We start from the raw sequence: 26938 nt of genomic DNA on the forward strand, positions 1-26938 counted from the left end.
GTTTAAGCCGAGGAGCAGCGGGACGTGCCCACCCGCGGCGCCGGGTGTTCCAGGTACTCGCGGGGACGCGCACATCCCCCTCGCCGCTTCGCGGGTGGAGCCGCATCCCCCCCCCAATCCCCCCCCCCCCGGAGCCCCCCGGGGCTGCGTGAGGCGGGGCGGGTCCGGGACCCCCCCTCGGGGGAAGGGGAGGGCGCAGGGACCGCGCGGAGATCGTGGGAGCCGGCAGCGGGCGCCCCGTCGGGGGTCCCGGTCCGGAGGGTGAAGGGAATGTGGGGTGAGGGCAGCGTGGGGTGAAAGGAGTGTGAGGTGAAGGGAGCCATGGGGTGAAGTGAGCTGTGGGGTGCAGGCAGCCATGGGGTGAAGGGAGCCGTGGGCTAAGGGCAGCATGGGGTGAGGGCAGCCGTGGGGTGAGGGTGGCGTGGGGTGAGGGTGGCGTGGGGTGAAGGCAGCTGTGGGGTGAGGGTGGCGTGGGGTGAAGGCAGCTGTGGGTTGCAGGCAGCATGGGGTGAAGGCAGCCGTGGGGCCCGGGTGTCCCAGTTGTAGGGTGATGGGCACCCACCCACGGGGTGCTCATGGCCCAGCCATGGGGCAAGGGCAGGGTGGGGTGAGGGTGGTCCAGCCATGGTTGATGGGCACCCAACCGTGGGGGACCATCGGGGGCCACCCACCAGCCATGGTGCGGGGCACAGGCGTGGGGCGCAGCACGTGCCCACAGAGCTGAACCCCCCCGTGCACCCCAGCACCAGCCTGTCCAGAACCGATGAGCCAGCACGGGCTGGACACGGGGGGCAGCAACAGCGAGGGGCGGCAGGGAATTGCCTCCTGCCTGCAGCCACAGGCCAGGGTATAAAAATGCCATTTTGCGTTTTATGTCCTGGTGGATAAGAGAGAAAACCTGATCCAGGGCAGGATCCCAGCCCGCCAGGAGCAGCGCCGGGACCACCAACCCAGAAGGCACTGGGTGCTCCCTACGGCTGGCCAACCCCCCAGCCCCACTTTCCACTGCTGGGAAATTCAGCAGAATTGGCCCAAATGCAAACAGTAGCCAAACAACCAAACCACCAGCTTTTTTTCCCTTTTTTCCCCGATACCTCAGGTCACCTTTTATCGCAGATGCACTCAAACCTCCGTTCTTGCCAGATCGGTATGGGGGCACACCAGAAACATGTGACCTTTTCAATCAGCAGGCATTTCTCTTCAAGGGCATGTCAATATTGACATTTTTAAGAGCTTGGGAAAAGGAGCTTCAGCACTAAACGCTCCTTGCACAGACACTTGAAAAAGCTTCTGCAACACTTGTTGAGCATTTAGGGACACACTAGAATCAGGATTAGATTTTTATTTCTTGACTGTTCTCTCCTCTGTTTACAAATAATGTTAATGTATTTCAAACCAAATAAAACCAATCTCTCCCTATGCTGTTTGCTCTTAGAACGGAGCTGTTAGGGTTTAAAATGGCAGGTATTTCTTTTATTGATTTCCACCCACGTTCACTCCTTTTGGGTTGCAAGTCTCAGTTCTGAAGAGAGCTGGATGTATGGGCTCAGGATGTCATCCAGCCATAATCAGAGGAGTTTCTTGAAAAAAAAACCCAAACAAACCCAGTATTTTTGGATATAGGGCATGCATGACTCATATGGCTGAAGTCACTAAAACTATTCCTCTTAAATTCAGCATATGCCTGAGTGATGTGCTATACCCAGGTCACCCCAGGTTAGCTGTATGGGCAGAGCTTCAGGGGTTGGTTGGAGTTATTTTAACGAGCTTTCACCTTTTTATCAGAGATTTTACATGCAGTCAGGACCATAGGAGCAGGTCTTTAAACCAGGTTTAAGGTCAGGCAGCTCCGGCACTGCCCATGGGCTATTGTTCTGCTAAAACACGGCACTGAAAAGCGCGGGGAGCTGCTGGGGCAGCACGGCTGAGGCTTCAGCTGCACCTGAAGCAGCCAGAGGTGCCTCAGGAGGTGAAACTAATTCCCCAATTAGATATAAAAGGTCACGCCAGGCCTTTTGTGTAAAGGATTATTCATGTTTAACAGGTTTTTTTTTGCTCTGCAGAGCCCAGCAGGCTGGAGGAATGGAAGCAATTTGCTCAACTTAGAAATAGTGATTTAAGTGCTTCATAGAACTTGGGGGGGAAAAAAAATCTAGTGGGGAAAAAACCCCAAACCAGCTTTATTGTGCTAATTGGGAGGGGGAAGAGCTGCCTTTGGTGGGGAAGGGGTTTCCACCTCCTTAGCGTTGCAGAGTAAAGGTACTTTTGTTGCTGGATTACGCCGATCCCGTGCTATGTATGGGGCAGAGGCATGAGAAGGGGTTACCCAGAAATGTGAGTACCAAGTGCTGGAGCTGCTGGAGTGGGGTGGGGGGATGTGGCCCTGGGGGTGGCTGGGCCAGCAGCTCTTCTGTAGGGCTGAAAGCTTGAAATAAGGTGGGGGGATAAAGTATAAGTGTGGCTGGAGTCACACTGTGAGCCATTAAGGCCTTTGTTGGAGAAGTGCTGGGTTGCTGACCGGGGTGCCCAGCTGAGACCCAGCAAACTCAGTGGTTAAACGAGCAGAGAAACGCCAGCGACAGCCAAGTTGAACGAGGGGGCTGGAGCTGGATGGCGAGAAGGCAGTGTAACCGTGAGTGGGTGTGGGTGCCTACCAGCCCTTTTCCCTGCTCTCTTCCCACAAAGACTGAGGGCGATGCGTTGGAAAACTTTATTTTCTGTGTACAGGGCACATATTGTTGCATTAAGGAAATTTCAGGGAATTCCTTGTTTTGCTTGAAGTTGCTTAGGGCCCTTCCCTGCCACCTTTCAGTGCGTGTCCCTGAGCTGGGGATTTGCGTTCCCGCCATGTGGCTGGTGAAGGGGGCCACGGGCTCATCCATGGGGGCAGTGATGGGGGATGCGGTTCATGAAACCCACGGGGCTCCTGACAGCTCCGGCACAGGGCGCACAAAGGGCCCACGGGCTGAAATGTGTTGGGGAGATGGGGTGTGGAGTCATGAGAGGTTGTTCCTGAAACATGCAGCCACTGCTGTCTGCAGGTTGTGTCCTTCCTTCTGCAGTGGCCGCTCAGAGCGTGCACGGCTGTGGTTTCTCTCCCATCCTCTCTCCCACCCCTCTGGCCACCTTTCCTTGCAACCTCCCCTCCCCTCAGTGCTTCTTCCACTCCCATTTTTCCTTTTGGAAATGATTTCCAGCTTATTTCAAGGTAGTGAATTGCTACGTGATCGATTGATATGCGGATAAAGACTTCAGAAACGGGGGCTTGTGAGAAATTAGCTCTAATTGGGCTTTTATTACTGTAACACAGTTGAAATGCGTGATTAAAAAGAGGAAGCGAACATTGCTTCATACTGATTTTAGCGGCGAGATGAAGTTAATAACGTACAACTCCTAACGAGATTTGAGAGGCAAACAATAATCTCAATGTCCAGCAACTACAGTAATTACTTTGTTTCCATTGCATTATGCAAGAGTGTTATGACAAGCTTGGTGCTAATGAGAGCTGAAATTAACACCGGGGATAATTACCCTGCTGACCTGAGCGAGGGGCTGATGGGGAGATGGGGCAGATCGCCACCGATTAGAGACCTTGCACCCTCTGGTTTGTTTTTCAGCATGGATGGAGCCCACAGCAATCAAGCTATGGAGAAGCTTTTCTTTCCTTGGCTCCAAAATGAGCTGAGCGGCTGTTCCTTGGGTGGGTGTGGACCTTCTCCCCCCAGCGCTCTCTGGGTACTGGCTCCGGCCATGCCCGGGTCCCACGGGTAGTTTGCATCTGCAGGTTCAGCCCTGGCAGCAAACCTAGCACATCATTTCAGGATCACAGTGTAATTTTCCTGACTCTCCAAACTCAAACGCCTTTGATTTGCCTTGGGAATGGCAGGAGGAGTTGGCTGGGGGGTTGTGTTTGTGGTTTCTGGGAGGGTAGGACCTAGATCCTAATCCCAGCTGGACAGGGAAGGGGTTGATCTTGGAGATATCCCAAAGCAGATAAAGAGTAAAAACAAAGCTGAAAATGTTTGAAAGTGGAAGGGGGAGCCAAGCCTCCCTGGGCAGCCTGTACAGCTGAATTCCACATGGCATCTCTCGTGGGTTTGGGCAGTGGATTACAAAGGCACTGGGAGGGCAACAAGCACCCAGAAATCCACCCTGGGTTTGCAAAGATTGTCCTGAAAAAACAAGCAGCCACTTGTCCCCAACCACAAACACCATCTTCCAGCTAAAATACTGTTATGAAGTTTTTATTAGAAGTGTCAGGACAAACACTGCAGTTTTAAAGCTCTTGGCTATTCAGAAATACACTGTCAAGGAACTGCTTTGGAGCAGTTACTGCCTCTCATGAAAAGACTGGGCCTTTGTCATTTTTATCTTCTTCGTGGTTTTTTTTTTCTCATTTGGAAGGAAAAACAAATCCTTCCTTCTCTGCAGCCATCACCTTGAAGCTGGATGTATTAATTGCCATTTGCCCCATAATAAGGGAGAGTAGTAACAGGGTTGCTCATTATTTAACGTGGCTGGGGTACCTGCCTGCCAGCCCATCAGCTCCATTTTCTTTGGAAGCCTCCGATTCTACCTGCAAGATCTTTTCATCTTTACCTTAGTAGCTTATTAAAGAAGGGAAAATTAATAATCATCATCAACTGGAATTTTTTGGGGTAAGAGGATTTGAAATTGTCAGACGTGTCCTAGGAAAGTTCTGTAAAGTTATGACTTCTGGTGAGAGAAGGCTGTTGATTTGTTTCAGCCCGAGGGATGTGGGTTGCTGTTATTAAACTGGCTGGGAGCTGACTTCAGAGGTGAGTGCTCATCCCCACCCAGTAATCAGCAGGAAGAAAATCATCTTTGCCTCCATATCACAGTCTGGTTGAGAGCTGCTGTTAATTTTAAACAGCAGAACAATCTGATACAGGAAGCAGAAGGCTCTTAGAAGATCATCTGAGATGAGAGATGGAGTCTGGACATGACAGCAGAGTAACGAACCGCTGCAGGGCTGGGACAGAGCACATCCATCCCGACTCAGATAATTCATCCACGGCCAGGGCAACTGGCAGCAGTGCTGGAGCTTTTCCATCTGCACGTGCTTGGGTCAGAAAAGGTTTTCCCAGAATAACCTTTACTCATCCCAAAGCGCATGTTGCCCTGGCCCAGGGGTTTGTGTCTCTGCATGGAGACAAGTGATGGATTTGAAAGCTGTAACCTGCCCTGCTGAGCCCGGCCTGGGAGCTGGCGATGCCACTTGAAGCATCAGAGCTTGAGGCATCTGCTATGACATCCCTGTGTCCATCCTGCCCTGTACTGATGATGACCAGGAATCGGGGTTTGCTGTGACTTTACCCTTTTCTTTGTGCGTGGGTCACCAGGTTGGCTTCTAAAAATAACCACAGGTTCCAGCACCTGCAAGACATCTCCGGAGAGCAACCAGAGTAGGACCACCCGAAGCCACTTCTGAAAATCACAGGATGGTTTGCATGGGAAGGGACCTTAAAGCCCATCCAGTGCCACCCCCTGCCCTGGGCAGGGACACCTTCCACTAGCCCAGGTTGCCCAAAGCCCTGTCCAACCTGGCCTTGAACCCTTCCAGGGAGGGGGCAGCCACAGCTTCTCTGGGCAGCCTGTGCCAGGGCCTCACCACCCTCACAGGGAAGAATTTCTTCCTTAGATCTCATCTAAATCTCCCCTCTGTCAGTTTAAACCCATTACCCCTCGTCCTGTCCCTCCCCCCTTTCCTGTAGCCCCTTTCAGTCCTGGGAGGCCGCTCTAAGGTCTCCCCGGAGCCTTCTCTTCTCCAGCTGAACCCCCCCAACTCTCTCAGCCTGTCCTCACAGGGGGGGCCTCCAGCCCCCCCGAGCATCTCCGTGGCCTCCTCTGGCCCCGCTCGAGCAGGTCCGTGCCCTTCTGCTGTTGGTGCCCCCAGAGCTGGACCCAGCACTGCAGGGGGGTCTCCCAAGAGCGGAGCAGAGGGGGAGAATCCCCCCCTCGCCCTGCTGCCCACACTACTCTGGGTGCAGCCCAGCACAGGGGTGGCTTTCTGGGCTGCCAGCTCACATTGCTGGCTCACAGGCAGCTTTACACCCACCAACGCCCCCGAGTCCTTCTCCTCGGGGTGCTCAGTCGGTGTTCATCACATGTTCTGCAAAATGGCAATCACGGCGCAGACTGTCCTCCCGCAGCAGGTTGCAATTTTTCCCAACCTGAGATCCTGGAGTGCCTGTCACTTAGAAAGCAGGACTGAATATTCTCAGCATCATTATACGGTGCTGCCAGCTCACACTTCAATTGGATTGATTTTGTCAGTTCAAGTACACGGTGAACCACCTTTTTTTCCCCTCTGTGGGTGGGAGCTCTTGGGAAAGCGCAGGGAGGATCAGACCGAGTGCGTTTATCAGCACACGTCAAGCACAAACGAAGCTGACATCCAGAGGCAGGAGGCAGCTGCCCATCCTCGTTTTCCCAGGGATGTATGTGAATCCTAGCTGTGGGCTGCATTTGTGCATTGCCTTTTGCTGGAGAGGGATGTTTAACAGGTGTTTACAGCCGATTAGATTCCACAGAGGCACTAATCAACCTCAGCCATTGCCCCAGTATTTTTTTTTTTCCTTAGTCACTCACTGGTTTAGGTGCTACTTACAACCAAAAGGTGCTTTGAGGCTCCTGTTTCCCAGCCCCCTTTTCCTCCTCGTGCCTTTCCTCACTGTCTGATGCACTCTGGTCGCCTGGCTGCTGTTTTGGCCAGCACAATCCACAGCAGTGGCCCTTGCATTGCTCTGAGGCAGCAGCACTCAGATTGTCTTAGATTTCACTTTATTCTGTGCCATCTTGAAAACAAATTACTGGCAGCCTGATGATGGTGATGTGTTACAATACCAGCACGATCCATCCCTCTGGGAAGTTTACAGGTGTAGAGAAATGCTGTTTCACACAGAGAAAAGGGTGAAGTGTTGTCTTTGAGAGGTACAAACTGGGGCAGGGCTGACATTTCTTTTGTCATTACAAGTTCCTCACACCTAAAAAAAATCATCTCCCGTGTTTGATAGCAGGTCTCTGTGCGTAACAGGGTGCTTCCAGACACAGCTCCTGTGGACCTGTCTGCACCAACTGACAGTCTGCTTTTTCTCTATTGCTATGCGGGTACCAATGGCTCAGCTTTTTGTTTAGCTTGGCACATCTCTCGGCATGCAAATTATTTCCACCTATAGGAAGGCTGGTGCTGCTGGGTAAGCAAAAAAAAAGAAAAAAATCCCTAGGGAAAATGCTGCTTGCACCAGCAAGAGTTTGCCTGGCTGACAGGAGCTAACCAGCCTGCTTTTCCTGGGGTAAACTGTAGTAGCTTGAAGTCAAGTCCTTGCTTAAACCACCTGTAGCACCACAGAGTGCAACGACACTACCCAGACGCATTGCGCTGCCTCATGTGTTCAGTTTAAGCCATCTTGTAAAGTTCTTTGGAGTCTAATGGAGGAGTTCTTACGGTGATTTAAGTACAGACCCATCCCAAGTCTGATTTCTCTGGGTCAGTGTCCAACGGCTGGGCCACGTGAAAGCTCCCAGCTTGTTCTTCCCTCCCCACCCTAGTGCCTTCACTGGCCGCTGCCCTTTTGAGCAACACGGGGCTGGATTAAAGCATTGATGTTTCTACACAGTAAAAGCATGCTTAGGTTAAAACTAGGTAAAAAATAGCTTGTGTGCTCACCAACCAGCTTTTTAAAACTCTTTTCTTTGTTCTTCAGGGGGCAGATCAGGCCCCGAGTCCTACCGTTTACACCCCAGTTGAGTTAGAGTTAGGCAGCCTCTGGAACAAGTCTGGACTGACAGGGCTGGATCTACTGCTTGATCAGACACCCATCTCCCATTAAACGCCAACTTCTAAGCACTTTGGCAGGTTCAATTCTCTGCTCAAAAGATGATGCTGCAGTGCTTCAGCACCTCATTTACTGTCTTGTGCTGACATTGCCAATCAACAGCCACAAACAGCAAAATGGGATTTCTTCCTGACTCTCATCCAGCGCGACGCCTGAGCAAACCCACGCTAGGCCTGGCACCATTCGGCTTTCCTGGCCGTGCTGGAGCTGGAGGAGCTGCCACAACTCTGCTGGAAGCCAACTGACCCTTTGCCAGCATGGCCCTGGGGTTGCTCAGGGTGGGGCATGGCCCACCCCTCAGCGATGGGGACTGTGATGGCTTTTTTTTTTTTTTTCTCCAGAAGTCCCTGGATCCGATGGAAATGATCCGTGCCTGTTCTCCACACGCAGCAATAGGATTCCCTCCCTGCCATCCTGGCAGAGCCTGCTTTGCAAATGCTAATTACAAATATCTCCTCTTCCCTGCCAGCTCAAACTGCTCCTCCCACACAAGACACTCCTCGGAGCAGCTGGAATTTTGGAAAATGAAAGGGTGCGAGCTGCTCTAAGTGCCCTTCTCTAGAGGGAATGCCAGGATATGTGGACCCAAACTGTAAGTGTTTCAGTACAGTTATTCTGAAAACATTTCTTTCTCGGATAGCTTAAACAGGAGTAGACGAAAGAATGTGAAGTGTCTTCACAGTCACTGCTGATCACAAGAAGGAAATGCATTGACTACAAAACAGTCTGGGTACAGACAAAGAAATTGCATCTCTCTGTACGTACCATTTCTGGTAAGTACTCAGAAGCATCTTTGTTACAGCTTGACATCACAGGTGAGAGATGTTCATAGCACTGTGTCAGTACAGGAAAGCAGATGTATTTTTAGAGATAAGTTAAAGGGGACATTTAGAAGATGACTAAAACCACTCTCCACCAAGACAGGAGACTTGCAAGTCTTATATCACTGATGTTCAGGTGATTCACCATAGTTCTCAAGTCTTAAAAAAATAAAAGTGCTTGTTCTAATGGAGACTCACGAGTGTGACTTTGGGCAGCCTGGTTTTACTGCAAAAACTGATCGTGGAAACAAACACTGAGTCACGACGCCAACAGAGAACCACCAACAGAGAAACAGGGGTCGGCAAATGAGATAACAGCACCATTTATAATTGCACGGACAGGAAGCAAGGAAGCTCTATCCAGAAGCTACTTTTAAAAATGTCTTTTGGTACAGATACATGATGAACATGGCATGACTAGTGTGCACAGATGATCAGAACCACCCCTGCATGTTCTGTCTTGAGGAGCTGTATCCCACAGAATATGTATGCTGCTTCCCTCTACCGACCTTCCGTGTCAACGCCAAGACAGAAAGCACCCGTTCAAGTACACGGTTAGGGATTCTTTGATTAGTCATGGGAAATAACCTTCTGCAGAGTTAAACAGGATGACAAACAAATACTAGAACATAATATTTCAAGTCAGAGAATTGTATGCAAGTCTGTGATGAAAACAAGTTGTTTATAGCCTCCCTGGTTATTGCTCTGGGATTCCCGATACAGAATCTCACCTGACCCTCTTTTGGAAAGGCTGAAGGAGATAAAGAACAGGTACCAAATAACCAACAAGAATAAAAAAATACTCCCCCTCCAGCCTATTCTATAACAGCTAGCTTGGTCAATAAAGGGGGAGGGTACATCAGAGAGGAATGTTAAATAGGTACAATGTCAATGATACCATCAATTTAACGATCACAGTGATAGCTTCCTGCAGGGTTCCAAATTCATGTAGGTGAAAAATATCTGTCTTCCTCCAGGCACAGCTCAGGGCCAGCTCAGGCTTAAACAGGGAAGATCAACAGAAAACACCACAGTGGACTTTGCAAGAAAGAAAAAAAAAAAGCCCAACTGAGTAATAAAAAAGGTACAAGACAGGAAAAAAACCTGATTCAGTGGTTTTATCTGTTCTAGACCGTTATGTCTTCTGATGCTTCTGAACAACTGCTATTTTGTGTTTAATACATCTCCTGATGAATTACAAACGATTCACATTCAGACTGGAATGATCAGGTTGCTACAGGCTGGGAGAAGATGGAAGTAAGATTTCAGTTCAGTACGTGGGGTCACGGGCATTCTGCTCTCATCCGTAACAAACGCCAGTCACTGTCTCTGGAGGGCCAGAGCTGGGTTTTTTGTGTGTTGGGGTTGTTTTATAAATGACTGATAATTGGCACTTTTGCTCCCCCCTGATATTACTATCGCTGGATACAACTTCATCGGGGCTGGGAGAAGAGGCAGCTCTGTGGCAGGGCTGGTGTGTACCTCACTGCTCAGCGGCTGGAGGGTCTCCCTCCGTCTCCTGCTTCTCTGGCTGAGACTCCGGCGGGATGAGGTACTGCACCTCCTCGGTACTGATCGCCACTTTATCAGGCTGCAGCCAGCGCTTCAGATGTTCTAGCGTGCTGAGGGAAAGCAGAGACAGAATGAAACAAGAGCAATGCATCCTCCCAGGAATCTATGAAAAAAGCATCAGGAAAATCCTCCACGTATATTTCTTGCACCTCTGCAGGTGTTTCTGTTGCCATGGATAAGGTCCGTCATGAGACCGATCTGTGTGCCAGGGGAGTAAGCGGAATCTTTCATCCTACAAAGACATTCTGCTGCAGTTGGGCTTTTTAAACTACTGTTAGAAGAGTTCCCCCCTAGAATGATGCAAATGGTCATTATCAAACAGTCTGAGGAAGCCTGCAACAGCCTTACCAAGTTGCAGTGAGATGTGATTTCTGTCTTAGCGCCCTGTCACAAGTCCTGACAAAACCTTATTTTAGTTTTTAAGAAATAAAGTCTGTTTGCCAACATGGTAAGTGGTGATCCCTTCTCATCGTCTTGCTCCTTACCTCTCATCAGAGTCGTGTCCCTCAACATAAAATTCAGACTCAAACTTCTCCTGCAGGAACCTGTCCCAACATTCCTTCTTAGCCTGGGCCAGAGTGCGCAGCATATCCTTGGAGGTCACCTCCTGAGACAAGCCTTTAATTCTCATCAGTCTTCTCTCTGTGAAGAGGCAAAGGAGGGGTCTTTATTATGTTTTTCTGAAAGGGAAGAAAAGAACTACCTGGACTTCTATATCAAAATAGTTAAATTAACTTTTCAAGACTAATATTTTAAAAGTCATTTTTCACCCTGTATTTCACATCTGCACAACCGTCTTTGTTGTATACAGGATAATTTTTAGGTGATGCTTCTGAAGGAAATAAGGTTTATGCAATCAGTCAACTCCTCCCAGTTTTGAGTTTTCGTAACTTTCACTTACTGTTCAGTTCCCATAAAATCACAGGAGAGTACAGATCTCACAGGCATTAAGTTCCCGCCATTTCCATGCAAATTGGCATGGAATAGAAACCACACTAATTGCAGCGTGAATCCAAATAATGCGCAAACTGAGGAAAAAAAATGTGAGTGCAGCAGTATTATTAGCTTGATATCTTGTAACAGAATGTGATATTGTGAGTTCCTCAGCCACAGGGGACAAGGCAAAGCGTTTCCTTATCAGACACAGGGTAATCTAACCATTATACATAAAGAAAGCAAATTTCATTAATTCCTCCGGTCACAAAATCCCATTATACCAGTTTCCTCCTTAAATTGGCTCAGGTACTGACTTATAATCACACTTTTTATGGAAAAGTGTATCATCATTAGTGGAATTGGGCTAGTTCACAACACTGGGGCCCCCCTGTTAAGCTTTCTGGGGTTGTCTTGAGTTGCAGAATTGAGCTGTCACCAAAGCCTCTGGCCCTAGCAATTCTGAAGATTTGAATTATCCTATCTGCCCAGACATCCTGCCAGGCTGACGCTGGGATTCTGCAGTCACTAATCCTGGCCAGGTACAAACACAGAACAGGTTTATTTCTGTTGACTTAGAATATACAGGAGAAACTTTGTGCTAGCATTATGTTTTCATCTTGGCTGTGAGAAAATAGACACAGCTCCAGTCTGAAGCCTGCTTGTAAAAATTAACCCACTGGCATTTTCTGAACAAGTCGGAACTGCAGCAGTAATGAATACCAGAAGAGCAATGTATGTCTTGTTGCTGTGGCACCCTTGATCTAAGAACTCTGATTAGTGTACTGCAAAACAATAGTCTTAAACAGCAACTAAGGCAAGATGGAAGTTTTAGCAGAAATAAAAGCTTAAAAAGCCACTTCTGCCACCCATTCCTCCTGGCCTGTTTCTGTGTGCAGCCTCCAACGCAAGCCAAGACAACTATATATGTGGCTGCACTGCAAACCAGGTTACAAAGTGACCCAAGACAAAAATAACTCCACAGGAGGGAAGGAATAGGGAAAGAAGAGCCATAAAGATGGAATATTTTGAGTGGAGGGAGTAGCAGCCCAACTGCTGGAGAGCAGGGGAAGCCCAAAGCTTCCTCCTAACAGCCCAGAGGAGCACCTGTCCCAGGGCTGAATGCTGTTGTAGTAAGGCCTCCGAAGGCAGTAGGAAATACTTAAAACAGGGTGACAAATTCCATGGCCTTAGAGCTAGACTGCAGCACTTAGCTGTACTAGGGTGTCAGCTTCAGTACTGATAACCTTATCATCCCTCATATCAAGTGTTTCCATCAGCTGTTATGCTGCTCACAATCAATTTGTGGCTTTATAGATTATGCAGGAATTAAGAGAAGCAATTGTGCAAAGACGATCTGTCATCTTAAAATACAGACTCCAGCAGGCATGATTTAGGAAGGCATCCGAACTTTCTTTCCCATACCCATCCCCCTCCTCTCCAATCATAAAACAGGTCACAGAAAGAAATCTCACTTTTCTCTTTCCACTCAGAAGCATCTCCTGAGACTCCACAAAAAGAATAAGACAAATACAGGTAACACAAAGCCACACAGGGTCTATAATGAGTTCAGAATGCACTTCCCCTCCCCAAGTCAACTACAGTGGAACTACATGCTCTTCAGAGAAAAAACAGCCATGTCCCTTCCCCACTTATTTTAAGGGGAAAAAAAAACAATCTGTACTTGATAAAAAGTTCCTTTCAGTGGCACGGGTGAAGGAGCTATGATCACACTTCTCATTTTCACTAGTCAGATGCTCTATTAAATAGTTGCAAGACATCTTTCCAAACAAAGCCGTGAGCACCATCACCTCAGCTGCATAAACAGAGCCACAGCTGTCATCAGGCACCTAAGCAGATGGAGAAATCGAAGCCTCACCAGACACTCACCTAGGGATGCTAAATACACCTCCGAATCATTCAGGGGTGCCCAGGGCTTCAGATCTGCTTGGGAAGAGCCATCTGGCCCACTGCCCTGGCTTCCTCCATCGGCGTAGGAATCCATGAAGGAGTCTGTAAAAGCATCGCTAGCATCTTTCTGGTCAGGATGTGGCAGGCACGAGCAGATTTCAGCCCAGAGGTCTTCACTGGACCTGGTAACCACGGAGTCAACGCTCTCAATCATTCTCATCGTGAAGTCCTGAGGTGGGGGAATCAAGCGATGAGTACTGGGCAGAAAGCCCTCTCTCGCAGGCCTCCCCCCTACCTACACCCCCCCCACACCCCCCCGCCCGAGTCATATCACCAGATGCTTTCGGGCCCTCTCATCCCACCGGGGAAGAAGCCGCCCTCCAGAGAGTGATGAATCGCTCCAGTGTGTCGCGTTTACACCCAGGGGGCCAGCGAGCCCCTCAGGGCCTGCGGGACCCCGCAGGCCGCGCTGCCCCTGCCGGCACGGCGCCCCCGCCGCCCCTTCCCCCGCGGGGCCCTGTCACCGCCGCTCCCCGGGGCCACCCGGCTCGGCAGCCCTCCTTCCCCGATGACACAGAGGAGCCGCTCCAACTGCCGCCCCGACCTCCGCACCCGCCTCAGCCACCGCTACCGCCGCCCGCACCGTAAACACGGGAAACCGCGACAGCTTCTTACTGCGCGATGATTGGCAACCGGAGTCTGGCCAATCGCCGAGCTCTCCCGGCGGCAAGAGGGCGCCTATTAGCCCTTCGCCCAACAGAGGGCGGGGAGTCGGCAGGGTGCGTGAGGAGAACTGAAGCCGCTGCGGCGCCATCTTGGCCAAGGGCGGAAGTTTTCCTGCGGGGAGGAGGCGAGTGCCCTGTTACACCTGGCAACGGGCCGCGGGGGCCTCAGTGCGGCTGCGCGGTGGGTGCGGGGCGTGCGGGGCCGGTACCGGTACCGGTACCGGTGTAGGGGGGGAGGGGGCGGCCAGGGGCCTGCTCCGGGCCAGCGGCCTCCTGGTGCTGTAGGGGGGGAGTGTCTTGTGGCGCCGGTGCCTGGGTGCGCCCTGCGGGGGGCTCTGCCGCGGCAGAGGAGGTTCCGGCCTTCTCCCCGTGCCCTCTCGCGGCTGGGCCGGTAGCCGGTGTCACCCCGACCCGCAAGGCAGCTTTGCCAGTGGCGGCTTAAGCCCGGCGGTTGCCATCGCCCAGCGGCAGCTCCCGGTGAGAAACGGCTTCTGCCTGGCCCCGTGACGGGGTTTTCGGGGGCTCCACGTGCAGCAGCTGCTTTAGGTGTAATTGGTCATTTAAATGCAGAAAGCTGCAGCAGGCCAGTAATTATTTCTTACAGCTCTTGCTGTAATCGTGGGAGCGGTGTTGATCCTGACAGCCACCCCTGTGTTGCGCGTAAGCTCCGTCGTCTTTCAAATAGTATAAATATTTCATTCAACATTCAAATAAGCACGAGATCGTGTTACAACGAGGAGAGGTGAAGCTTTGGGGTGCTTGTCAAGCCGCTGGGTTTGAATTCCCTCTCTCAGCAGGCCGCTGCCCGTTTCCGTGGGATGAGCTGTCTGCTGCCCTGCGCTGTGCTTACACTCATGGGACTGTTCTTCGCCAGAACGATGGCCTGGACGTCAAGCGGAAAGACACACCCCGAGCTGGTCAACAACCTCTACAGTGAGTACCAGAGCTGCCGGCAGAATCTGTTGGCATTTCAGTGTAAGGTTATTTGCTGTTACGCAGCCATATGCTGCAATACTGTTCACTCTGAAACGTTGGAGTTATACTGCCTGAATTTCAGTGTTTGTCCCCGTCTGAACTTGTTCTATTTATAATTGGAAACAAGATGTTACGCCAGGAAAGATGCTCCATGGCCTTCCCTCTGCTCCTCCGGAGTGGTGAATTTACACCTTTTACAATGCTGCACACCGTGAGGTCGCTCTGAGCCTGCAGCTGCCGAGCTCCCTGGCAGTCTGCACTCCCTGACCCGGGGCTGGGGTAGTACTTGATGCCACCACTGCTCTGGATGGCGGCTGGAACGCCCTTAAAAACAGCTTTGAATTTTCCCTGCTGCTAAAGCTGTTTTTTCCCCTGTAAGAGTTCCCTCAGAGATGGGGTGTGAAGGGACGCTGAATATTTCTGTAGTTGTTGCTATTAACTTTAGTTTACTCGCTGTGCCAGTGCTCCTGAAACTTGATCTGGGGTCTCCGTTTTCAGGAGTGAAAGTGTGACTCTCTATCTTTCATTATGTTTGGCAGTCCCAGAGACATTGCTGGTGTAAGTCGCTGTCCTCCAAGAGAGACTGGGCTGGCAGTTGGGACGTAGCATGATTTCATTTGGGGTAGCACAAGCTGGAAAGGAAGTTAACTTCCATCTGCGGTTTTGTTTTCTGTCCCTTCTCAGATCACTTATTAAGGCTGAATTCTCCCAGTTCCATTGCCTCCATGAACTGTACTCTGCCCTTCCAAACTTCTTTCTGCAGTACTGAGGATTTAAGTCCTTTCTGTCTGTTTTCCTTCTTCCCCCAGAAAAAGGGATAATTAAATCCCAGCGAGTCTTTGATGTGCTGTTGGCTACTGACAGAGGTCACTACATCAAATATTTCCCATACATGGATTCTCCTCAATCTATTGGTGAGTAACTTCAGGCAGAGTCACACCACTGTTACACAGTGCCCATGGCTACACTTGTCACACTGCCAGAGGGGCAGGAGATGGCTCGGCAGCATCCAGTTCTCCATGCTGGGCACTCTCTCCCTGGAGCAGCAGCTGAGTTTTACAATTGGTCAGGTAGAGCCAACCCCATCCACGTTTCAACTGTGGGATCCAGAGGAAAGAACGAGACAGCTTTTCCACATTCAAAATGTTCATGGGTTGCTCTGAGCCCTGCTTAGGGACCACAGGCTGTGAGAGCTGCCGAGTGTTTCGATGAGTGAGTGGGGGCTGGAACGCTTGGGCATGGCAGCACTGTGCAGCCATCTTGTGCTTGAGCCTCCCTCAGCCCGCAGGAAGAGGGTTTAAGTCAATGGAGTATGGCAAAAGAGTGTTTTCCTATTTTTAGGAAAAAATAAAGAACTGTTCCCATTGGTAATTTTAATTGTAATTTCTTTATCACATAATGAGAATATATTTTTTTTTGCATAAATGCAACTTCTTTACCACGTAAAGTGGAGAGTGCTGGACGAGTGATGTTCCTCAGGCGTGGGGATGGGCACCGGCGCTGTTTAACACCTTCACTGGGGATATAGACAGTGGGACTGAGGCACCCTCAGCAAGTTCCCCACTGACACCGAGCTGTGTGGTGTGACTGACACACTGGAAGGAAGGGATCCATCCTGAGGGACCTGGACAGGCTGGAGAGGGGGGGAGGGGCAAACCTCATGGAGTTCAACAAGGCCAAGTGCAAGGTCCTGCCCATGGTCAGGGCAATCCCCAGCACAAACTCAGACTGGGTGAGGCGTGGCTGGAGAGCAGCCCCGAGGAGGACTTGGGGGTGTTGGTGGGTGTAAAGCTGCCTGTGAGCCAGCAATGTGAGCTGGCAGCCCAGAAAGCCACCCCTGTGCTGGTCTGCACCCAGAGCAGTGTGGGCAGCAGGGCGAGGGGGGGATCCTCCCCCTCTGCTCTGCTCTTGGGAGACCCCCCTGCAGTGCTGGGTCCAGCTCTGGGGGCACCAACAGCAGAAGGGCACGGACCTGCTCGAGCGGGGCCAGAGGAGGCCACGAAGATGCTCAGGGGGGCTGGAGCCCCTCCCCTGTGAGGACAGGCTGAGAGAGGTGGGGGGGTTCAGCTGGAGAAGAGAAGGCTCCGGGGAGACCTTAGAGAGGCCTCCCAGGACTGAAAGGGGCTCAGGAAAGGGGGGAGGGACTCGTCGTCAGGCAGGATAATGATAGGATGAGGAATAACGGTTTTAAACTGACAGAGGGGAGATTTAGATGAGATCTAAGGAAGAAATTCTTCCCTGTGAGGGTTGTGGGACACTGGCACAGGCTGCCCAGAGAAGCTGTGGCTGCCCCCTCCCTGGAAGGGTTCCAGGCCAGGTTGGACGGGGCTTTGGGCAACTTGGGCTAGTGGAAGGTGTCCCTGCTCAGGGCAGGGGGATGGGACTGGATGGGCTTTAAGGTTTCTTCCAGCCCAAACCAGTCTGTGATGATAAATTTTGTCACTTGTTTCCTTTTAGGATACAAGGCTACAATCAGTGCACCACATATGGTAAGATGAAACTTTTTCACTTTCAATAGAAATGGAGGAAATTGTTTGTTTGCCATTTTTTATTTTAGTTTGTCTTTTTCTTAAATGTAAAGAGGTGAAACAGATCCCACAGACATGATTATCATGCTTGTTTCTTTAGGCATGGTATACGTGAAGGTTTTTTTCTTTTTAAGAATTTGCCCTATACTCTCTAAGTTGCTTTAAAATATGCTTAGATAGGAATTCTGTGCAGCTGAGGTTAGCCATTGACGTTGTCCTATTTTTGCATGAGACCTTTTTTCCTGCTGCTTCACATCTTATTACTGAACCTCTTCCTAAATGCTGTTCTGCAAAAACGGAAACATTTGAGTTTCTGAATGTCAGGCAAAGTGCCAGGTGTGTTGGTGTTTAAATCAGAGCAGGTAATGCTTTGAACAAGAAAAAGTTTTACGAGAGGAAACTGAAATGGGGTATTTCACATCTTCTTGTCTCTGCAGCATGCCCACGCACTGGAATTACTAAAGGACCAGCTGGTGGAAGGTGCGAAAGCACTGGATGTGGGCTCGGGCAGCGGCTATCTCACAGCTTGCTTTGCCAGGATGGTAAGCTGGAAGGGCTTTGTTTCCAGCTGCTGAGCTGTCTCGGGATGGGTCATTTGCCAGAGCTGGTGTGTGCTTTCTGCGGGGAGAGGAGGAGGTGGGAGGAGGGGGTCACCTCTGCCCAGACCAGCTTGTAGTAAAAAAATGTAGTCATTTTTGCAATCTAAATGGATGCTGTATCTGCGGTGAGGTGTTTTGTATGATAACCCCATTCAGATCAAGGGGAGTGTGTTAATCTACTGTGCCAGTCCACTGTCGGTGGTTCTTCATTTGCTTCTTAAGTAGTCACAGTCTGTTTCTTTGTTTTCTAAACTCCTGAAATTATTTTCTGTGAAGTGCTGGAAAGCTGGTCAGGTTCCTCTTCCTCAGGAGGTTAGTTAGTCAAGAGCTGGCCCTGCCCCAGAAGCTGCTAATTCTACCAATAATTGTTTATTTGGAAATGAAGAATTACTTGTAATCCCTGTAGGCAGTGTCTAGTGCATCCCTTGAGTAGCTAATACAACTGGGACTCCTCAGCCTTAAAACCAAAGGGGCAGAGTATTTGCACCTCCTGTTCAGAAACTCTGTTCTTAAGTTTCTTCTTGGAAATCGTCCAGGCAGTAACTTGCCCCATAAGATGCATCTCTGCCCATATAGGAGGTATATAGGTGTTTATCTGCTGTTTTTCTTTCCAGATGGGCCCAACAGGGAAGGCTGTGGGCGTGGAGCACATTAAAGAGCTGGTACATGAATCCATCAGAAATGTGCAGGAGGATGATCCAGCTTTGCTGAGCTCTGGCCGTGTCAAGCTTGTGGGTGAGCTCCCTGGGATCCTGGTGCTCGTTCTGCGAACGCGTCTGCTCTGGCTGCCGCAGGGCTCTGCCTCTCCAAGCGCTTGTACCGCCTGGTGTGTGCAACAGTGTTGCCAGAAACCACTGGCTAAGTAAGCACTGTGCCACACCAACCTGAACACCACGGTGTAAACAAGTGGTATTTAATGTCACAGGCAGTCTCATCACACCCCTTACCTCCGAGTGTGTAGTGACTATCTTAATGCAGTAAGAGACACTGTTTTGAGGGGAGCGGCTGTACCACATCTGGGTGTTAGTTTATTTGAATGGGTTTGCACACACTGTTGTGGGTTTTTTTGGAGAATCACTTGAGTCAGCTCTTCCCATGTCTGGAATCTCAAGCTTGCACAAAGCCACTGCGTTATTGAAAGGCTTTCGTGGCTTTGACAATTCTTCCTTCTAGCATAGCTCCATTCCAGAAATCTCTCTCCCTTTTAAAAAAGTAAACCAACAAAATTCATATTCCCATCACAACCGTGTTACAAAGTTTTCACCATCTAGATTTCAGTTGAAAGGATATAGGAGGAATTATTTTTGCATGGAGTTGATGTCAGAACAAAGGTCTTTTCTGCATGCTTTTCCCTCCTGTAGTGGGAGATGGCAGGCAGGGATACCCCGAAGAGGCTCCTTATGATGCCATTCACGTTGGAGCAGCAGCAGCAACTGTACCCAAGGAGGTAAGAGCAATCATGCTGGGTGTCTTGCTGTGGGCTGCCTGCATCAGTAGCTCTGAAAAAACTAATAATTAGGGAACCGTTGGAAGCTTCTTTTTTCTCTCTGTTTTATATGGAGCCAGCAAGTTTGTGCTTTTCATGGTGTCATGACCTTCACAGTGTGGCTTATTTCCACTGTCTCTTTTTTTTGGCTCTGCTGATTCTGATTTCTCTGTTTGCCAGTTGCTGAATGAATTGAAGCCAGGAGGTCGGTTAATATTGCCTGTTGGTCCTGAAGGTGCAAACCAAGTTCTGATGCAGTACGACAAAACCAGCGATGGGCAGATCATTGAAACGCAACTGATGGGTGTGATCTACGTTCCTCTGACGGATAAGGAAAAGCAGTGGCCTCGGTAAAAATTCGCTCTCCCTTGAGGAATGTTTCTTCTTCGCAGCTGTCCCTGTGAGCTTGCTCTCCTTGACTGCTGGCTTTACTGAGTCCTGGATTCCTAGCTGATCCTGTTTGTAGAAGAGAGAAGAGGCTTGGCTGTAGTAAGGCACAGCAGGAGAGCAGGATGATTTTTTGTTAGATAGGACTTGCAGACTGAGGACTTGAGCTTTTTTCTTTTTCTGGAGCCTGTGCACTTGCATAAACACTGTAGCTGTAGCCATGTTGATTCTGTTGCTGAGCTGGAGGCTGCAAATAGTAACTGTTGGTTTTTCTTTGCCTCAGGGATGAATTCTGACGGATGGATATCTCTAAAGTGACCTGAGAAAGCTCATGAATGGGACTTATGTCTGTAGATGGTCTGTATGGTTTTGCTTTTTGAATGGAAGCTTTATCAGTGGACGTGCTTGCAAAGGCAAGTTCTGCTTTAGCAGAGCTCCTTACGGAGGGGTGGAGAAAAGGGTGTTTCTCCAGGAGCAGGGAGAGGCTCTCAGAAGCCGTCTGCTTCCAGACTGGATCCAGATAAACCCCGCTGCCCTCTCTGATAAGCTATAGATAACATCTGTTCTCAGAAGATTCTAAAAGCAGACAGGAATACTTAAAGCTAAACTAAAAATACTCTTTAATATTGACTACTCAGCCTAATGCCTAAAGGAAGTAAGATGCGGTTACTGTTTCAGAGCAGTAATCTACCCTGATTTGGCTAAGTTTAATTAAGAGAGCGTGTTCTCTTCCTGTCCTGCATCAACTAATTCAATCTCTGGTAGCAACACTGAGAATTTTGCGTTAAAATCCCGGTCTCTGGGCTTTTCCCTGACGCGCCCTTCCATCTCCCGCTGACGCTCGGCCTCACGGGCGGCTGACTCGGGTTAAGAGCGGCGGGTGGGCTCCTCTGGAAGGGCCGTAGAGGAGGAAGCGCGGCGCCGGGCCGGTGTTCTCCGGTAAATAAAGCGGTTCCCGCGCCGAGCCCTCACCTGAGGGGACGGGAGGGCGGGAAGGGGGGAGGTGACGGCCGCGCGGCGGGGCGTGGCCTCGCGGTGATTGGTCGCGCCGCCGCGACGTCGCTACGTCACGCCATGCGCCGCGCCGTGCGGGCCGCGCGGCCGCTTCTTCCCCGCTTCGGCGGCGGCGAAATGGCGGAGCCGGGCCTCGGGGACAAGGAGGGAGCGGCGTCGCCGGCCCCGAAGAAGCGGCGGTTGGCGGCTGGGGAGCGTTACGTGCCGCCGCCACGGAAGCGGAGCGTGGGAGTGAGCTTCGGCGCGGCGCACTTCGCCGAGACCTCGTACTACTTCGAGGGGGGGCTGCGCAAGGTGCGGCCCTACTATTTCGACTTCCGCACCTACTGCAAGGGCCGCTGGGTGGGCCGCAGCCTCCTGCATGTCTTCAGCACCGAGTTCCGCGCCCAGCCCCTCGCCTACTACCGCGCCGCTGCCCGCGCCGGCCGCCTCCGCCTCAACGAGGAACCCGTCAGCGACCTGGATATCGTGCTCAAGGTGGGCACCCACCCCCCCGCCCCCCCAGCCTTGCCCCGGGGCTGGGTCTATCTAGGCTTCCCCTTGCCCCGGGGCTGGGTCCGTCAGGGCACCCCGGGGGCGTCCTGGTAACCAGCGTGGCGTGGGAGACCACAACGATGGGTGTGTCACCCCGGTGATCATCAGTGCAGTGAAATCACCCTGTGACAGTGCTAAAGTTTGGGGTGTTGAAGGGGAGATGGGGTCTCCCGGGGAATTCTTACCTCGGAGGTGTCAGGAATGTGCTGGTCCTGCAGAGCCAGCGTGTCCCACAGCTTTCCACTCAGCTCCTGGCAAACGGGTGAGGCATGGGGCTGTGCTCAAACCGGGTTATCAAATTCAGGTGGTGATGCGCGGTGTTGTGCAAAATCCTGGGTTTCAGGACAAAGGGGCTTTCATTCCCCTCCCCCCCCCCAGTATTAAGCCCCCACTATGTGTGGCCAGATGGGGTGGTTATGCAAGCTGGACTCACGCAAATTGTCTGTCTTTCTTGCAGAATAATGACTATCTCAGGAATACAGTGCATCGCCATGAGCCACCGGTCACTGCCCAGCCTATCCAGATCTTGGTGGAGGACGATGAGGTGGTGGTTGTGGACAAACCCTCCTCTTTGCCAGTACATCCCTGCGGCAGGTTTCGTCACAACACAGTCATCTTCATCCTGGGCAAAGAGCATGATCTGAAGGAGTTGCACACCATTCACCGCCTGGATCGCATGACCTCGGGAGTGCTCATGTTTGCCAAGACGGCAGAGGTATCCAAGAGGATCGATGAGCAGGTTCGGGAGAGGCAGGTGAGAGCCAAGGGCTGCTGTGGTTTTTGGAATCTCTTGCACAGTATTGTCTTGAAACAGGTTAGGTCCAAAGTCATCCAAATCCTTTGTCTAAATGAGCACAAGTTCCCAAAACAGGTTGTGGTCATCTTACTGTTCTTATTGTATTAAGCATAACAAACATCAAGAGAAAAAGACTGAGTAAAAATTTAATTGATTGTGCTGATATTAGATTGAAAGGATTCCCTTCCCTAAGGGACTATGCAAACTGACTGGGATCATGCAAAACAGTTAAACAGCAGTTTTATCTGTAAGTGGAAATGTGCCAGTCATCTAATACTTTTTCAATTTTAAAAGTTTTAGAAATTTTTCTCATTCTTCACTGGCTCTTGACCCAAGCAGAGCAATAGCTGTAGGGTGCTAGCTTCCAGGATTTGCTTCGGGGCTGTAAACTGAAGGTCACTGAGAGATAGCTCTTGAATTTCATATGAGAAAAACAGGCCAGGCCCTTGTGTTCTTGATTTCCTGACTAGTTGGGGAGAGCATGAGAGAAATTTGGATTTAAATAGCTGATTTTACTTTTTTTCCCTTTTGTGTTGTAATAAAATTTGGGCAGTATGTTGCCTACGAATGTATTTCATTGAGGAGAGAAAGAGGGAGGAGTATCTAGGATGGGGCTCAGATATAATCAGGATGGTGACAGTTTTCTGTTCTACTTTCTGAGAGCTACTCTTGTGTCTCCCCATAGCTGGAAAAGGAGTATGTCTGTCGTGTGGTGGGGGAGTTTCCAGAACACGAAGTGGTCTGTGAAGAGCCCATACTAGTTGTTTCTTACAAAGTGGGAGTGTGCCGCGTGGACCCCAAAGGGAAATTCTGCAAAACCATCTTCCAGAGGCTCAGTTACAATGGCAAGACCAGCGTCGTCAGGTGTCTTCCACGTACAGGCCGCACGCACCAGATCCGGGTCCATTTGCAGTATTTGGGGCACCCTATTGTCAACGACCCCATCTATAACATGGAAGCCTGGGGTCCTGACAGGGGCAAAGGTGGCAAGATCGATAAAACGGATGAAGAACTCCTTAAGGCGCTAGTAGAGGAGCATCGTTCCAAACAAAGCCTGGATATCTTGGGTATTTCAGAGGAGGACTTGAACTCCAGTGCTGAAAATAAAGACTGTGGTAATGTGAGTGACTGCACAAAGCCTGCGCAGGCTGATCCTATAAATGAGAACTGTCCTGCTGAGGACACAAAGGATTCTGAGAGAAATGACATAGCAGCTTGTCCACTGAACTCTGATACCAACCTGGAAACGCTTGAAAAAAATAAAGAACTCGATTCATGTGAGAATCAGGATGGGCAAACGGGAGAAAATAGTTCAGAAGAGAAGGACCCCTTATGTGTGGAGTGTAAAATTACAAGGCGGGACCCATCTCCCAAGGAGCTGGTGATGTACCTACACGCACTGCGCTATAAGGGAGCAGAGTTTGAGTATTGCTCCAAGATGCCTGAGTGGGCAATGGAGGACTGGGAGGAATGACTGAGGATGTCCAATGCCTATGGACATTGTTGGCCAAGAAAGCATCTTGTGAAGACCTAAAATTTACTTTTTCAATGTGGTTGAGGTGAATGAACTGCCTGTGACTTGAGATGGGATGGGGAGGATTTTTGGGGCTGGAGACTTGTCCTGACTGCCAGCAGACGCTGTCAAAATGACTGGGAAGATGGGGCTACAACGCTGGGTTCATGCAGCCCTTCGGTGAATTAGCACTTCAGGGCACCAAACACCACTCTGCACAGGCAGCTTTGCCTTTCACCTCCACGTATTGGGGCTGCAGCTGATGGTCCACACAGATAATTAAGTGCATGCGCTTAAAAGTCAGCAACTGATTTTTCTTCCCAACTGCTGTGTTGTTGTACCTTACAGTAAGAGCTGCTGGAATGTCATTCAATATGCTGGATGTCATGTCGTACACAAAACCGTTTTTACTGTATTTTATTGTCAGGTAGATTTTAAAACTCAGAACAGTGTAAGGTAAAACCAGAGCACTGTGAAGGTGATCCATTTTCTACTTGCTGTTTGTCAGCAAGGTAGACTTTGCCTTGAAATTGGTCTTTTAGTGGTGGTTCATATAATTAGTTAATTTAAAGCTAGTAACTCTAGGGACTGATCCTTTTATATTTGGCCTGGTTTTGGAGGTCCCCAGATCTTGTCTTCATGAGATTTATATGGAGACTGATTTAGTAGATTTTTTTGCCTTTCTGTTCTGCTACCTCCCCTGTAACATATGTCCTGCCTTCTCAGAAACATGTGGCTTCTCTTCTGAGAACTGATCGATCTTGATCCCTTGTGCCTCATTGAAAACATCTTCAAGCTGGAGCCAAAATCCAAACTAGAGTTCAGTCTGCCAGCTTTTTTTTTTTAAACCATACTATAGGCAGGTTGTTTCTGATTGGCATGGAATTGTTTTTAATATCACTTCAGTGTGACTATCAGCTTTAAAGAAAAACAAAAGCTGTTTTATGAACCAGAAAACTTTTTAAATATACATTTTATATTAATATGTTTCCAGGATGATCAATATCACTATAGTTCTTATTTTCATCAGTTTTTATGTGGTTGCTTCTTGGCCTCTGGGAGGATTATATTAATTCTGCTGTCTCAGGTTCTTTATCTTTTTTTTTTTTTTCCTCTTTTCTGTATGTGTCACCAGTGGTAATGACCAGTTCCAGTGACCGCTGTAGACAATCAGAATCTTTACCAGGGAAGAACCATGTTGTCACGGGACTGTTTGCAGACATTGCTCTCTAGCCCTGTTGCTCTGTAGCCATCTCTCTCCACACCCATTCCTACTAGGGCACATGCATGGTGTTCTACACATCTGAAATATTAAAGAAGCCTTTTTTAAAGGTGAAGAAGGGAATCCAGAGGAGCTGATAGTGTTCAGCAAGTGTGGCAGCAACCTTGCTGGAGCGTGGTCTGAGATCATCCCTCCTTGTCATACTGTGCTCCAGGGAGCTCTGGCTGTTTCTCAGCCCCTCAGGATGTGGTTTTCATGCAGATCTTTCATGACTGGTTTGCCCATTTCACACAGGTTACTGGAGAACTTGCTGCTTCCCAGGTGTCTGTGAGTGGGACGCTGGGCACCTGAGGTTGGCCAGGCCCATGGAAATGCCTGTCTTCCTCTTGGCAAGTCTCCTGGAATCACTCAATGATGTTACCAGGATCAGGACTTGTGTACCAAAACAGAATAAACCAGTGCTTGCTCCTCCCAATAGCTCACGGTAGCTGAGTGATTTCTTTCTCTCCTGGATCATCCAGCTGATGTGTTGAATGTTTCCATAAAAGTTCACTCAGGCTTGAGCTTTGCTCTTCCACGTCCTGCCAAGGGTGTCTCATGATTCTAAATTAACCATAGATCTTAGTTTATTTTTTTTCTGCCATCATGTATTAAGGCCAGGTCTAGTACTTGGCTACATGCACCTTGTTAAGCAAAGGTGATAAAAGGTCCCCTGTGTTTGAGAGATGATGCTAAAAACTACTGTCATCTAGATTTTCCATGCACTGAAACACCTACTTCATGGAAGAGTAAATGAAGCTTGGATACCTTCAGTATATGAATAAGGGTGTCTGCAGCTGGTAGTAACTTTAGAGGCAAGGGAAGGGCAGTAGATTTAGGGGCAACAGATTTAAATTAAACTTTGAGGTGTCAACATATATTGTCTGGGTTCTTTTTTTTTTTTTCTTTAAGAGATAAACATCTGAGGGCTTTTACTGACTTGTGTCGGTAGATGGAGACTGGAGGGCTGAAGGGCCTGATACGGAACTGGAGCTCAGTGCTGTTTTTTTCCCTTTTTATTGTAGTTAGCATCTTTTAATTATCACACCTTTCTGGTCAAGAAACTCCTGGGCTTCTGCTTTCAAGAAAGGTTGAACGATGGAAATTTAAGGTTGATTTCACAAGAAGCCAATTGCATCATATTTTATTTCAGTTTGGTGCTGTAAATATGCACAAGAAGACAGTGTTTTACTAATAGGGAAAGTGTTATTAGAGATGTGTTGTGATAAATTCTCAGTGAAGAGTAGGTCTGAGGTAAATACTGTGTCCTGGGTGTGGGGTAATTGCAGGCATAAAATATCTGTAGAAGGTGTAGGTCCTTTAAGAAGTCCTTCCTCTGCTACAGTTTTATTTCAATACATCTTTTTATGTTCTATCAAAGGACCAGGAGGATGTTCAAAATTTGGTAAACCCTGGTGGGAACTTTGCTGTGCTCTGTCCACTGGATTGGTCAGAATTAACTCCTAAAACGTCACCAAGGTGCCCATCTTCCACACAGTAATGCTTTTCCAGTTGTGTTTTAACTGGTCTGTTATGGGTGCTATTTGTGAGGCTATGGACTCATGATCTGGCCATTATCTGCAGGGGATTTAGTATAATCTAATTTCCACAAGGATTTAAGCATGGTTAAACCTGCTGCAGCGTATGCCTGGAGGGCTGGCAGAGCTGTTACAGTAAATTATGTGAGAGGCCCCTTCCCCAGCTGTGATGATGTGTTTAACCCCTGGACCAGGGCCACCTAGTGGGAGTTTTGTGTTTCATTAATTTCTACTTCCAGATTCTTCTGAAAGTTAACTATTGATGGATTAGGCAGAGAAGCTTCCCCGTGTCTCTTCAGTGCAATGATTTATGCTTTTTAAATCATCGTAACTTCGTGAAAAGCAAGGCCGAGTGCGATAAGCACTTTTCTAAGGCAAACCTTGATGTAACTTTCAGTGAGGCACTGGGCTCAGTTTGGCTGGAGCAAATATTTACCCAAAACTGGGCTGGCCTAGTCCTTAAAGACAACAATCTTTTGGGTTTGC

The 26938-nt window shown here is 49.5% G+C and overlaps 3 protein-coding genes across 6 annotated transcripts; 2 read left to right on the forward strand and 1 right to left on the reverse strand.

The window, feature by feature from the left end:
* Nucleotides 1-8820: 8820 nt before the first annotated feature.
* On the reverse strand, nucleotides 8821-13742 carry CCDC32 (coiled-coil domain containing 32). Its single transcript, XM_074918049.1, has 4 exons — nucleotides 13701-13742; nucleotides 13076-13325; nucleotides 10738-10894; nucleotides 8821-10302 (listed from the first exon to the last, which is right to left on the reverse strand). The coding sequence occupies exons 2-4, from the start codon at nucleotides 13314-13316 to the stop codon at nucleotides 10164-10166; spliced, it is 537 nt and encodes a 178-aa protein (XP_074774150.1). The 5' UTR covers nucleotides 13317-13325; nucleotides 13701-13742; the 3' UTR covers nucleotides 8821-10163.
* Nucleotides 13743-13930: 188 nt separating this feature from the next.
* Nucleotides 13931-20523, forward strand: LOC141965923 (protein-L-isoaspartate(D-aspartate) O-methyltransferase-like). Of its 4 annotated transcripts, none has more exons than XM_074918122.1 (9): nucleotides 13931-14002; nucleotides 14619-14754; nucleotides 15606-15710; nucleotides 17254-17285; nucleotides 17762-17866; nucleotides 18538-18658; nucleotides 19285-19370; nucleotides 19590-19759; nucleotides 20080-20520. In XM_074918122.1, exons 2-9 carry the CDS (start codon nucleotides 14640-14642, stop codon nucleotides 20090-20092), a joined length of 747 nt encoding a protein of 248 aa, XP_074774223.1. In that variant the 5' UTR covers nucleotides 13931-14002; nucleotides 14619-14639; the 3' UTR covers nucleotides 20093-20520. The 4 variants fall into 4 exon arrangements, with proteins under 4 accessions (XP_074774223.1, XP_074774226.1, XP_074774225.1 ...); XM_074918125.1 differs by having other exon boundaries at nucleotides 13944-14002; nucleotides 14616-14754; nucleotides 20080-20523; XM_074918124.1 differs by lacking the exon at nucleotides 13931-14002 and adding an exon at nucleotides 14168-14298 and having other exon boundaries at nucleotides 20080-20522.
* A 282-nt stretch (nucleotides 20524-20805) lies between these two features.
* On the forward strand, nucleotides 20806-25888 carry RPUSD2 (RNA pseudouridine synthase domain containing 2). Its single transcript, XM_074918120.1, has 3 exons — nucleotides 20806-21287; nucleotides 21802-22098; nucleotides 22826-25888. Exons 1-3 carry the CDS (start codon nucleotides 20871-20873, stop codon nucleotides 23612-23614), a joined length of 1503 nt encoding a protein of 500 aa, XP_074774221.1. The 5' UTR covers nucleotides 20806-20870; the 3' UTR covers nucleotides 23615-25888.
* Nucleotides 25889-26938: the final 1050 nt, after the last annotated feature.

This window comes from Athene noctua, chromosome 14 (assembly GCF_965140245.1).
Source record: "Athene noctua chromosome 14, bAthNoc1.hap1.1, whole genome shotgun sequence".
NCBI lineage: Eukaryota > Metazoa > Chordata > Aves > Strigiformes > Strigidae > Athene > Athene noctua.

What these genes read in the sequence shown, in the direction of transcription:
- CCDC32 (XM_074918049.1), bottom strand. Translation starts at nt 13,316, where the DNA reads ATGAGAATGATTGAGAGCGTTGACTCCGTGGTTACCAGGTCCAGTGAA. An exon ending in GGTGTATTTAGCATCCCTAG is followed by an intron (nt 10,895 to 13,075) that starts GTGAGTGTCTGG and finishes GCCTCTTCACAG; the next exon opens with AGAGAAGACTGATGAGAATT. An exon ending in GGACACGACTCTGATGAGAG is followed by an intron (nt 10,303 to 10,737) that starts GTAAGGAGCAAG and finishes GCTTTCCCTCAG; the next exon opens with CACGCTAGAACATCTGAAGC.
- LOC141965923 (XM_074918122.1), top strand. Translation starts at nt 14,640, where the DNA reads ATGAGCTGTCTGCTGCCCTGCGCTGTGCTTACACTCATGGGACTGTTC. An exon ending in GGATTCTCCTCAATCTATTG is followed by an intron (nt 15,711 to 17,253) that starts GTGAGTAACTTC and finishes GTTTCCTTTTAG; the next exon opens with GATACAAGGCTACAATCAGT. An exon ending in CAGCAACTGTACCCAAGGAG is followed by an intron (nt 19,371 to 19,589) that starts GTAAGAGCAATC and finishes TCTGTTTGCCAG; the next exon opens with TTGCTGAATGAATTGAAGCC.
- RPUSD2 (XM_074918120.1), top strand. Translation starts at nt 20,871, where the DNA reads ATGCGCCGCGCCGTGCGGGCCGCGCGGCCGCTTCTTCCCCGCTTCGGC. An exon ending in ACCTGGATATCGTGCTCAAG is followed by an intron (nt 21,288 to 21,801) that starts GTGGGCACCCAC and finishes TCTTTCTTGCAG; the next exon opens with AATAATGACTATCTCAGGAA. An exon ending in AGCAGGTTCGGGAGAGGCAG is followed by an intron (nt 22,099 to 22,825) that starts GTGAGAGCCAAG and finishes GTCTCCCCATAG; the next exon opens with CTGGAAAAGGAGTATGTCTG.